Source organism: Ambystoma mexicanum, chromosome 8 (assembly GCF_040938575.1).
Source record: "Ambystoma mexicanum isolate Mex_15411 chromosome 8, UKY_AmexF1_1, whole genome shotgun sequence".
NCBI classification, from domain to species: Eukaryota; Metazoa; Chordata; class Amphibia; order Caudata; family Ambystomatidae; genus Ambystoma; species Ambystoma mexicanum.
The window spans coordinates 308,587,141-308,600,950 of NC_090929.1; the positions used below are offsets into that span (position 1 = coordinate 308,587,141).

General features: G+C 42.8%; 1 protein-coding gene across 1 annotated transcript in view; it reads right to left on the reverse strand.

Annotated features, from left to right (window-relative positions):
* Window positions 1-13,810, reverse strand: part of LOC138471865 (ficolin-2-like) — a 512,022-nt gene that overhangs the window by 371,833 nt on the left and 126,379 nt on the right. Inside the window, exons 2-3 of the mRNA XM_069609724.1 lie at window positions 12,751-12,864; window positions 10,371-10,424 (exon numbers count right to left, since the gene is read on the reverse strand). Coding sequence (XP_069465825.1) covers window positions 10,371-10,424; window positions 12,751-12,864 — 168 coding nt within the window. The remainder of the gene's footprint in view (window positions 1-10,370; window positions 10,425-12,750; window positions 12,865-13,810) is intronic.

Below are 13,810 nucleotides of genomic sequence, written 5' to 3' on the forward strand. Positions count from 1 at the left end.
ATTTCATGATTGTCTCAGATTGACTGATAATTTTCTCGGACATTGTTGACCTTGGAAAATGTGCAGGGTACAATGCAAACTCAGAAAATGTCTATGATGCTCATATCCAGCACAGCTCAAATACAGGAAATCTGGAAGATGATTCCGGAATGTTGGCCAAGGTGACAGCAGCTTGAACCTGCAGCTCCTGGTCCCCTCCCTGAAGCTATTTCATGGTTGATAATGAATTCAAAAAAGAAAATTCAGGAGCCAGAAAATCCTAATTCCAAATAACAGAAACAACTGATGGAGATGGAAGAGGAGAACCCGAGCAGTCATGACATTTATAAGCTTCTGAAGCAGGTGTCCATGGACATGGTAGAAGTGAAAACTACCTTGGCAGAACTGAACTCTAAGGTGTGCCATCTGGATGGTAGAGTGGAAGAGCTGGAAAAGAGATCACACTCAATGACTTCGGAGATGGCGGGAAGCTACAGGGCCTATAACAATTTAAAAAAGGACCTCCATGATGAAAAAGACCGGAGATTGGAAATAGATTTTAAACTGCGAGAAAGAAATGTCAGACTGGTTGGAGTAGAGGAAGACCCTGGAGTGGAGAAACTGATTTCAACAGTTGTTGGGATTTTTAAAGATTGCTTTGGTCTAGCGGTAATTAAGGAGGAGGATATAGACCATGTTTACAGGATTGGTAAGCAGCCTGGCTCCAGACCTAGGCATATCATGGTGGTCTTTGTTTTGACCAGGAGGAAAGAAGGGTTGCTGCTTGCTGCTCGGTCTAAGGGACCTACCTTCTACAAGGGTAAACCTATTTTTGTCTTCCCGGATTACCCTAAAGAAATCGTGGCAGCTCGGAAATGCTTTAAGGGTGTTAAAGACCTGGCGAAGTCCCTGAAGGTGAAGTCTTTCCTGAATAGATATAATGCTATGACCTTGATGTTGCCAGAGGGAGAGAGAATTACTTCTGACCCAAAAGAAGCCTTATCTTGGCTTGAGACATTACGGGATAATACTAGCACAATTGATGCTTGATTTGACGTCCTGTATTTCATAAGGAGCTTCCTCCCCCTCCTCGTATAAATTTTTTTTTTTTTTTTTAACATACATTTACATTGGTGGAGATGGCGCCGAGTGCTTACTACAGTTATACATTTGAAAATCGCCTACGTTCGATGTCGGAATGCAGCTCTTGCTTTCCTTTCCACGGGCGATACGTCTCTGAAGAAGGGACCTTCATTGCTGATGCGTGACGTACGGTGTTGCATTACGCTCCAGTACGCTCCGCATCACGTGTCTCTGCTTCGGCATTAAGGATGAGTCCGGAATATGGCTGGGATTCCGTATCGTGTTGGCAGATCGGCCTGCGACGTGGAATGAAGACGCATCCAGACTCTGCGGTGCCCCTTCTTTGATGGCAGTTTAGTGTTGTAGTTACACTTATAATGAGGAGGTACGTGAGGAATAGCTATTGGTCATTACATTTTGCCCGGGGAGTGACTTTTTTTGCTCCGGACTTGCTGGATAATGCTATAAATATAAGTGGACGGCTGCTCGTGGAAATGGCACGTGACGGCGTCCTTTACAAAAGCCCTCTTTGGATCGGTGGTATCTGTCAGGTGCACTATTGAAGAGCGTACCATATGATATCAGAGACAATGGGTGTGCAGCTGTGATAACATGAATATTACAATGAATTATGGCCATTATTATTGATGCTCTACTGCGGAGGTTTGTTCTACACTGTACATTAGCCTCATGGTGGATCCTGGAGCCGATATAGGATTGTTACTATTGATGCATCTGTTGTTTGGTCTGGGTGCAGGAATGGGCATGTTTCTGACCCATGAGGATATGTAATACCTTTCATTCTGCCATTGCAGAAGGTGACAATGTGGGTTGGAGGCCGCTCACTGTGCCCTGGTCCATGATACAACTGGGAAGGGCCAGGGGCAGAGACTTTACATTATGTCTGTCTGCTATGTACTTTGCTTTTTGTTTTACCCTTTTTGTGTTTTTTTATTTCACATTTTTGGAGGGGAGGGGGAGGTGATATCTCTGCTTATATGCTCTCCTGAGTGTTGTTTGGACTACCAGTGGTATGGTCCGCATGTTAATTTAGATATATTTGTTGTTGCACCCTTATCATCCGTTACATCTACCGGGGTGGCTTCTGAAAGGTTTCATGTTGTGCTGATATGTTATATGATATGTAAATCTTTGAGATTTACATGGGCTTTTTAATTTTAGGGTTTTCTGGTTGGTGATATTTATATGAGATTGGGAGGGGTACTGGGGGTGGCTTGGGCTTGTTCTGGTTGACGTTGGATTCATACTTCTGCAGGTGGGGGAGGGTGTTTAAGTTCTCTCAGTACAGAATTTTTGTTTTGGTTTTTTATTGCACTATTTTTTTTCTTGCAACGATGTCTGGGAGGAGTGACCAGTTGTCTGTTTCCTCGTGGAATATAAATGGACTGAACAATTCACTCAAAAGACAAACGATATTTAATTGTTTAAAAGATATGCACAGTGATGTACATTTTCTCCAAGAGACCCATTTACTGTTAGAGGATGCTAATATGCTGCGCAAAAGCTGGATTGGGGAATTTTTTGTCTCTTGCTATTCATCCAGGAGTAGGGGGGTGGCTATTTTGATTCGAAAGAACTCCCCGATTACGATACTGAAATCTCGCACTGATAAAGAGGGTAGGGTCGTCATGCTCTTGGTGGAAGTTCAGGGAGTACAGTTTATTCTTTGCAATGTTTATGCCCCTTCAGTGGACGATGGCACATTTTTTGGGACAATGGCTCAAATGCTACAGGATCTGGCTTGTCAGAATGTTATTATGGGAGGCGACTTTAATTTGGTTATTGATAATGTCAAAGATCGCAGCGGGCCACATATTGCTGTCAGGAGAGACCCGACTTTTTGTTCATTTAACTCACTTATTGCTGAATTTGCATTAGTGGACTGTTGGAGACTGCTTCATGAAGAATTGAGAGAATATACATTTTATTCTAGTTCTCATGGCTCGCATTCTCGTATAGATATGTTTTTCTCGGCTGGTACAGCAACCTTGTCTTTGAAAAGTTGTGAGATTGGTTGCATTGCTGTATCTGACCATGCACCAGTGTTTATGAATGTAGATTTGCGGTTTAGTATTCCTAGATCGTTCAGTTGGAGGATGAACACCTCAATTCTTCGGGATGAAAAGATTGTGGAGAAAATCAGAGCTGAGGCTGATCATTTTGTTATAGAGAACAGAACAGATGGTATTGCTGTTGGGACAGTATGGGAGGCATTTAAATGTACTATGCGGGGATTGATCTTGGGTTTGTCCAGTAGCAAGAGGAAATATACAGAGAGGAAAAGTTTGGAATTGGAACAAAATATTAAGCAGCTCTCAATGGATTTGATAAATGACCCAGTTAATCAAGAGAAAAGGAGAACACTTAGGGAACTGCAGAGGGAGTTGAATGAGACTTTGAAAGCTAGGTCTGAAAAGGATTTGTTCAGATTGAAATGCTCTTATTTTGAATATGGTGAAAAGTGCGATCGCTGGCTGGCCTATAGATTACGACAACAGCAATCAGAAAGATCTATTACTTCAATCAAAAGAGAGAATGGTCAGGTGACTTGTGATCCGGAATTGATTAATGAGACTTTTAGGGAGTATTATATGAAACTCTATCAAAGTGAGTTGGGTGTCAATGGAGTGAATGATTCCTTTCTTAATGGATTAGAGGTACCTAGAGTAAATGAGTTTGAGAATGCGATGCTGGGTGATGCTTTGACTGTGGATGAATTGAAAACTGCGATTGGGAAATTGAACTCGGGCAAGTCTCCGGGTCCGGATGGTCTGCCTACTGAATTTTATAAAATCTTACCTGATTCAGTGGTGGAACTTATGCGGGATATGTTTGTAGAATCCAGGGTGGGAGGTTTGCTTCCTGCTTCTACTAGTCAGGCCATTATATCAGTTTTTCTAAAAAAGGGTAAAGATGGTTGTTTGACTTCAAATTATCGTCCGATCAGTTTGATTAATACTGATAATAAGATCCTTGCAAAACTGTTGGCCCTTCGTTTGCAAAATCTTCTTGTGAAGTTAGTGCACACTGACCAGTCAGGCTTTGTTCATGGCCGGAGGACATCTAGCAATATTAGGAACTTATTGTTGTTGATGACACATGCACAGGATATGGATGATGATGTTGCGGTGCTTTCCTTGGACGCGGAGAAAGCGTTTGATCGTGTGGATTGGGACTATCTTTTTTCAGTATTGCGTGCCATGAATTTGGGAGAGGAATTTATTTCTTGGATCGCCTTGCTTTATGCTAGCCCGACTGCCGCTGTCAGAACTAATGGGCAATTGTCAGACACTTTTGTGCTACGGAGGGGTACGAGACAGGGATGTCCTTTATCCCCCCTGATATTTGTTTTGGCCATGGAACCATTGGCGATTGCCTTAAGGAGTGACGTGGGGATATCGGGTCTGAGTTTTCATGGTGCTGACCAAAAGTTGTGGTTTTATGCAGATGACCTACTTTTGTTGTTACGGAATTTGACGGTGTCCCTTCCGGCCTTGCTGAATGTTTTGGATAGATTTCATGCTGTATCTGGCTTTAAAGTTAACTGGTCTAAATCTGAGGTGTTGCCAATTTCAGGATATTGTGACAAGAATTTGATTACTGGGATAGGATTTCAATGGTGTGAAAGGAAACTAAAGTACCTGGGTATATGGCTAACCCCACTGGTGGATGAGATGGGTGTGGTGAACATGAACGAGGTTTGTGCTGATTTAAAAATGAGCATCTTGAGGTGGTCTTTGCTTCATTTGTCTCTATGGGGCAAAGTGAACGCTATCAAAATGAATGCAGCCCCAAAGATCAATTATGTTCTAGGTATGCTTCCGATAAAGATTGGTCAGCATTACTGGAAGAAAATTGATGGTTTGTTACAGTCATTCCTGTGGGATAATAAGCCGCCTAGGCTTAAATTGTGGAAACTTCAGTTACCAATAGAAAAAGGTGGTCTAGGAGTACCGAACTTCAGGGCATACCATTTAGCCTTTTCAAGTCATTTTATTGTGCCTTTTTTGATGGATTTGCCTGATCAATGGGTAATTGCAGAGGCTAGTATGTTGGGTCCGCTCCCTCCAAGGGCAATTCTCACAGCGACCAACAAGTCATGTAATAAATCACCTTTGACGGTTTTTCTGAGAGAGACGTGGAGACAGGTTCATGAATAGTTAGGCTCGGTTGCTTCAAGGACCATTCACTCATCCATCTGGTTGAATCCATTGATTGCTATCGGGGGCAGGTCTCTATTTTGGCCGGATTGGTTTCTAGGCAGAGTGCTCTGGATTGATGATGTTCTGGTGGACGGGGGGTGGATTGGGGAATGTGAGTTACGAGCAATGTTTCACATTGATAATTTCAGAACTGAAGACTTCAGGAAATTGAAAAGATGTATCGGAGATGTGGCGGAACTAGGAAGTTCAATGGTGAATCTTTATCTTATGGGAAGGGCGCCAGGTGGTTGTTCCATTGCTAGCAGGATATATAATTGTATTGTATCTGCTTATAAGGAAAATTCAAATTTGAGAGATGAATGGGGACGGAGGTTAGGGTGTGAGATTTCGCCTGAGATGTGGTTGGATATGTGTGCGAATGTTAAACTCTGTGCAATTGATATGGTGGAACGGTCAAGACAGATAAAGATCCTCAATAGAGTCTTTTGGAGCCCGGAGCGAATGTTTAAGAGGGGGCTGATGGACTCTGATGAATGCTGGTGTTGTGGGAATGGACAGGGAAGTCTGGAACATCTGTTGTGGGAATGTATGCGTGTACGGGGATTTTGGCACGAGGTTTGTGGTGCCTGTCTGCGTGTTTTGGATTTGGATGTTGAATTGGATTTTATGACGATGATTTTGGGAGGTGGTGAATTGCTGGATGATCTCTCTATGTCACGGAAAAAGTTTTTATTCCGTGGAGCTTGTATGGGCAAAAAGTTGGTCCTCAGGGGCTGGAAGTCACGGAATGCACCTTCTCTTGATGATTGGGTTGAGGGGATGTCTGCCCTTGCATCCATGGAAAGGGTGGTCTACAAGCGGCAAGGGAAGTTAAGGTTGTACGGAAAGGTGTGGGATGACTTTCTGAGTATTTATTGATTTATTGCAAGCTATGTATATGTAATTCTGTTATTCTATGTATTATTGCTGAGTATTTTTGTTCTGATTGTTTGATTGATTATTTATGTAAACTTTATAAATAAACAAATAAAAAAAAAAAAAAGGAAATCTGGAAGATGGAACGATAGTGGTGGACTTCCCAATGAGTAGGCCGAACTTGATGTACTAATTTCTCAATCCTTTACTTGACAGAATTACATTGGAATGTGACCTTTAGTGATTTTTGGACCTTGGGCCCTGGAAAAGGTGAATGTGATAAACATGGACATTCTCCCAAGAATACTGTACTAATTATTTAATGGGATTGTGCTGACAAAAATGCCATGCTTCTGCAAGATTGAAAAAATACTAAAATGTCAATTGTTTGCAGAGAAAATACAAAGACTAACATTGAAGAAACTATGCCCCACCTATTTGCAAACGTGACTATGGTATCCTGAACCTTCAATGCTACAACACATGTCTTGTAATTAAACAGACATTGAGATTCTGCATGAGTCATGGAGAAGAGATTACAGAACAGGTGTTCCTAGAAAGAGAGGCACAGACAGAAATCTTCCACTGAACCCGCCCATCAAGGCTTGTAAACTGCCCCGCACCTAAGGTTTAAGACTAGATTGGGCCTCATTATAAGTTTAGCGGTAGCTAAAAAGGCCATCAAGGCATCAAGCCATCAAGGCTTGTAAACTGCCCCGCACCCAAGGTTTAAGACTAGATTGGGCCTCATTATAAGTTTAGCGCTAGCCTTACCGGTAAAACCGGCAGGCTGTCGCCAAACTTGCGAAATCTTCCAGCACCCGCGAATGAGCAATTACCAGGTCAATACGGCCCCGCCGGACCAGGTATTTGCCCATTTGCGGGCGCCAGAAGATAATGAGGAGATCGCATACACCGGCACCATTCAGAATGGTACCAGTGCATCCGACATGCTCTGCTCGCGGGAAGGCACCCACAAGCAGAACTCGTAGTTTGCCGGACCGGCAAACTTATAATGAGGCCCATTGTGTCACTGCAAGCAGGACAATTGTTCGAAGTGGCCGATTCATCAATTTATTACAACCATGCAAAACATCAGAGGTTAAACATTTGTATAGGGAGGAGTGGATTTTAAAGGGCATAATCAATATATAATCAATATATATGATACACTGAAAGGGAAACATGTTTTCTAAATCATGGAACTGAAAGCAAAGTTTCACTTGCATGTCTTAGATGTCTGGAAATTCCTAAGGGAGAAATCAGCAATGGAGGTATTGTGAATGAGGGTTTGCTTTTGTGCAAACTATTTGAAGAGAAGGTGGTGGGGTGTGTGTGTGGCTGACATACATACATTTGTTAGCGTAAATTATTAACATTGCTTTAAAATGAATAGTACTAGGAGCATCACCTTTTGAACTTGTAGCCGGATGTGTGGGAAGGTCCTTTCTGATAACCTTAGGACGAATGTTGACCTGCAGAGGAGGTTGGTTCAATAGAAAGTTTGCATGGGACTTTACTGAATGTCCTCTTAAATGCATCACGAGAGTTTATCTGTCTCCAACAAATGCTGGCAATGTGTGTGAGGGTTGGCACCGTACAGACACATGACAGGCACATGCTCTATTTGTGTCCTAAACTTGATTCCTTTCGGTTAGAAGTCTTTTCAAGAGTGTGCTTTTTCAGTTACGCGGATCTGAAATTAGAACTCTATACGATTCATTTAATATTCTTACCAACCCCTCTCGAGGCCTGGGGACCAAACCCTGTAAATTAATACATTTCTAATGGGAGGTATGAAGATTACTCTTCAAATGTGGAAATTGGACAAGAGGACAACTTTTGGAATGTGGCAGAAAGAAATTTCAAAATTGGTATCCCTGGGGACAGTAACTTGAGTTTTGCGGTGGCGGGAAGATTGCTCTTAGGGGATTTAGTGCTAATATCTTCATTATATAAGGCTGATCTCCTTTAATCAAAAACTAAATTACGCCCGCGGAACTCTCTCTTTCCACTTGCTACATGAGACCTGTGGCTTTGGCTTTAATGCAAGCACTATGTAAGGAACTATTAAGAGATATGAATGCTGTGATCAAACAGGCCTTTCATAGTTCCACTTCAATTTAATTTGCTATCTGACTTATTTGATGCTCCAGTAATAAGTGCATTGATTTTATCCTAGTTCTTGTAATAAGCAAAATTAAGTATTGAAACAACAGTTTCCAATGAAGGATCTAAAATTGGTTTTGAGGGCAAGGACCAAAAGAGACTGAGGAAGGGGAAATAGGGGAGTTACATGGGTAGTGTGCACCCTGTAATTTTGCCTTTCAAACAAACACCCTTGTGTTGGACAAATAATTAAGATGGGTCATTGCTTAGACCAGAGTTAAATGAAAAGGTGAATTAGATGAATCATAGACCTTGGAGCAAACAGTGACAGTATAATTTCAAGGCTTTACAGCTAAAATGGACTGGTTGTCGAGGAAAGTGTGGAGTGCTACTGCTAACCATGACGGTGGAGATGCAGAAGGGTGGCGCCTGTTCGTAGTATGTTTGTCATGCATCTAAAGAGAATGATTTCGTTCAGGATGCAGGTTTGGAACATAATTGGGGTAAAGAGGAACTTGATCCAGATCAGACACGACTGTCAAGGTACTGAGTCTGTTTAAACCATTTTCTTTCCCAGAAGAGTTTAGAAGAAGTCCTGACAATTACTAAAAAATAGGCAATGCTTGCATAAAACTTAATCAGGGGTTGGGAATGTTTTGCAAGCAATGGACGATTAAAATTATGTTAATTTCAAGATCAAATATGAGTCAGTGACAATATTCTTACATTGTGGGGTCCATTTATGGTTAATGTGTGACAGATTTTTCTAACTGGAACTCATTAGATCGTTTTTTAGAAGAGGGATGTTTTCAGACTTTTTTGGAAGTGGATTGTTATTGAATTCTCTAGTAGACCCTAGTAGTCTGTTCAAATGGCGAGGACCTGCAAATCGTGAGCTTCGTCCACCAAGTCTCTTTTTCTTAAAAGTAGTAACCATGAGGGATGTACTGCAACAGGATCTCAGGTTTCAGTTGTAGGTGCTCTTCAAGTATCTGCTTCAGATAAAGTTGGCCGCTCTTTCAGTGGGGTCTGTAGAGGATGTAGGGTATTTTAATGTGAATGCGCATTTGGACAGATAGCCAATGCAAGGGCAGCAGGGCTACTGTGATGTGGTCTCTGGGTTTGAGGTTCACGATGAGTCTGGTTGCTTTTTTCCAGGCCACTTGTAGATGGTGAATGAGGTTTTTTGAAAGCCCCAGCAGGAGACTGCTTCAGCAGTTCACACTTGCAAGGACCAATGAAGAGGTGAACTGAACTTTTGGAGAGATGTTGCAGAGTGTAGTATTCATCTGACAGCGTGCAGCTGGAAGAGCAAGTTCTTTGGGAGTTCACAGGACTGAGGTGAAAAGGAAAGATGACTTTCCAGGGTGATATATAGATTGTTGGCAGAGGTCATTGTCTCGGGGATAGGATCAAATGAAGGTGATCAGGTCAAAGGAAAGGCAACTGGGCTGGAGCTACCACAATAGATAATTTCGGTTTTCTTGGCCTTCAGGCAGAGATTGTTTTCTAAATCTAATTCAATGCAAAGTTGAGCAAGCACTGCTATGGGCTGATAATGCAGTGTGTGTGGTGTGTATTCACATCAAGGGCTCTGGACCACGCCCTGCATCATCCTCTTGATTGTATCTACCTGTGCCCAACAGTGCAGCACCTGTAGGCCTTGGATTGTCTGGCGGTGGGGGAATACACACATTATAATCCATTATTCGTCATAGGAGGACGTTAAAATCAAAGGTGAGACCATATTGATTGCTGACTGCATGAAGATGTCTCTTCATATGAGGCAAAGCATCCATCTCCATCTTTTATCAAGTTTGCAAAAGAATCCTGGAGTATGGAAGCATCTTTGGGCCAGGCCTAAATATTGAAAAGTTTTTGCCACTCTCATGTTTTAAGAAGGGGTTCTGACCATGTGATAACAAGTAGGGAGTGTGGGGTCAGAGGCATCTTTAGCTATTCAGACAGAGTTACTACGTGATGGGAATCCAGGCACCAACAAACAATGCATTTATCTTGTTTATGGATTACTTTGAAGGCTACAGCAGATGCTCTGAAACCTCTGTCTATAGACATGTCATTCATCCTTTGCTTGCTTACCAACTTCACCAGGTAGACCTTGCCGGCCAGGAACGCCCACAGCTCCCTTTTCTCCTGTGTATGAAACAAATGTGAGGTGAGAAAATGCACTGTAGAAGAAATGTAGAATACAATCAAAGTATAAAACAAACGATGCACCCTAATTCCAATTGCGGTGGATGCAGGGAAACATGCAGCAAAAGATTTCCCCCGGGGTTTCCTGTGTGCCCGCCCCTCCCTGGAGTGGCTTTGCAGCATGGAGAGGGATGCCCAGCAGGGTAAGTGCACTGTGAATGGTGCTGCTTTGTGTAGGGCATCTTTATGCCTCTGCATGGGGTCACTAGTATTCTGAACTGTGCAGAGAGATGTGATCCCGATGCGCTGCTGTGTTAGCAGCCAAGAAACAGCAGCCGGAGTCGCTTGAAATCAACTGCAATGACTGCGGCAATGTATTTCATGGTGGCCCCCATTGCTGGTCTCCTCTGTACGCACATACAGATGCTTTTGAGACCCAGTTGGGTTTACCTCATGGTGGCAAATGAGTCGCAGGAACCTGGAAAATTCCCGGATCCCTGTGCCTGTTTTTGCTCCATATGGAAATCACTCACATCTGGCAGAGGACTATGATAGTGGAAGCAGTTGTGATCAGGGATTATCTGCCATGTTCTCTGGTTTCTTAGATGGGCCAAATACTCTCCTTAATTTACTGAAGTTGTTTGATTAATGATGACTGCTGCTGGGGACTTACTTCACAAAACACATGACCAATCTCTTATAAATCACAATTCCTCCAGATTGGGATGATATGTTATGCATGTACTTGTTTTCTTTGAAGCTACATCTGAGATCTCCCGCAGAGAACATCTGCAGGCAGCAAATGTTAGCTTGTACCTTGTTGCTCGAGGCGAAAGCCCTTCCAAAGAGTTCCACTGGGATGTAAATGGTCACAGGAAATTGATATCACAGCCCATGCTCGTTTTGCGTATGTTTTGCCAGACCATTAACTAGTTTGGTTTAACTCAGGACAGAAAGTGTACTTTGAAAATAATGTTGCACTTTCTGGATTACAGGGCACATAATGCCCCATTATGCTGGTGGGACCATCGCTTGCCTGATGGCAACCCTAGTTACAGCCTGGAGCAATGCCAATACCGGTCAGTAACCTTAGCTGCTGGCGTGTTGGGCCTTCCACCCATTGACAACTGAACAGTGCCCTCCACCAAATATAAAATACCTGCTCCCGAAGCCTGGAACACTGCTCTGCCAGATGGAGTGAAGCAGATCTGCAGAGAGCCGTGCCCCTAAGCAAATGCATTCCCTTACTTTTGCCCCACCACCTAATGCTGCCAGCATGGTCAACGGTTTTTGGAACCTGGTGCTGGCAAAATGAAAGTGAACACCATCTATCATTCCAAAGTTACAGCACCCTTTAGCTGGTCTAGTTCTGAGTGATGCTTGGGACACTATGAGGGCCCTCAGACACCCACAGGAGATAGGAAAGAGTTTCAGGTATCACTGCTTTGCCACATGGAAGGGGTACAGTGAGAGCCATAAACTGCGCAGAATCACAGTTTTCCTTTCACTCAGTTAAGTGATTCTCCAGAGGAGCTCTAGGCAAAATCAAACAATCAAGACGAAAATGGAATGAGGAGCCAATTTTCCTGTTCTGGTAGGCAGACAGTGAGGGACTACTTTCTGTAGTCTCTCTCCAGACAGGTTTACCTCCCAGGAAGCAGGAAATCCCATCCAGCCCAGCAACCATCATTTCCTCATCTAGGAGGCAAAAATGGGAAAGCCCCTCTACTCATTAAATACCCTGCTCTGTGGGAAGGTGTTCCCTCAAGAGGGTCTTCAGCTACACCTTAGTCCTCTGATCCTCAGTAGAAGAGAAATAGCCGTTTGCATATCAGTCTGGTCACTCCCACAAGGGCAGTCCAGTCAAGCGATACTCCACTGAGCCAGAGTACCAACAGCAACTCTCGACAGGCGTTCCTGCCTGCCTGAGCACCATCAGTGAGGTGAAGCTGCGTCTATCGGGGCACAGAGAGAAAGGGGTTCAAGTAAGGGTGGGTGAACCTTTATCCAGAGGAGATTGGACTAGCATATCGGTGGGTCCAGACTGATATCCAATCTGATATTTCATCCCTGTAAAAAGCATGGTGAGCTAAAACATGATTGTAGTGTCTCCTGGGTGGGCACATTCCCAGCAAGTTATTGGGCATGTATTGCAGCATTTACTCAACTATTTTTCATAATGTAGCTTAGAGAGAGAGAAAGAGAGATTCCTGTGTTGGGAATTGGTTCATTAGGATTTGCCTGTGTGGTTGAACAATCGCTAGAACCTTGAAATGCAGTAGCCAGAGCATACCCACCCCTGCCCCGCCCTCTATCACAAATCTACCTTTCACTCCCTCGATCCCTGGCTCCCCCTTGATGCCAGCAGTTCCAGGAAATCCAGGATATCCTTGGAGAAAGGTCACCTGGTCGTTTACGTCCAGACCAAGGAGGTTTGCCTCTGGAAAATGGAATGGACATGGTGAGAAATGCATTGCATGGATGTATTGGCAGAAATAACTGCTCAGACAAAGGAAAACTTGCAAACACATTTTTAATTATTTGTTACAAAAGGATCAAGCCATGCAACTTGTATACAATACATACATTCACATTGAAAATGCAATCATAAAAGGAATACAAAAATGAAGGAGAATTCTTTGGTTAGCAATTATATTTAAATTTAAAACAACAAAACAGCTCAATGCCACTATGAGGCCAGGATCTCTGGCTGTATTGAAAATGCAATCATAAAAGGAATACAAAAATGAAGGAGAATTCTTTGGTTAGCAATTATATTTAAATTTAAAAGAACTAAACAGCTCAATGCCACTATGAGGCCAGGATCTCTGACTGTAAGAGAATAGCCTAAAGAAAGGCTATTCTGCAAATTAAAAAAAAAAACGTTTAATCAAAATTGGTATCAGAAATCTACTTCTTGGCTTTTGCGGGACACAAACAAATGGCATGCATATGGATGCCAACAGTAAGGGTGCTGCCAGGACAAAAAGCAGAGAGGGCATCTGCTTTAGCCTGAGTGGCTCTATGTAGTTTGGTATCTAGATGTCCAAACTGAGCTAATGTTTTCATCATTCTAATCTTAGCTCATGTTGACCTATCCCAAAATAGCCCTCAAACCCAAATTCTATTTTTACGGGATAAAATGCCATTTCCATCTCTATTGGATTAAAACTGCTAAACATTCCAGCACTGACGCACATTTTTACAAACTCATTATATATGTGTTTCTCTTGGAATTTTAATCATGCCTCATATACAATAAGTGGGTATATTCCATCACTGTGAGGGTCCTTATAATACATTGTAGCCCTTGCACTTCACATCTCATGTCTTTGTTACAAGTCATCTAAAATCATATGAGTAAGAAAATCCAGTAGGTTAGCCAT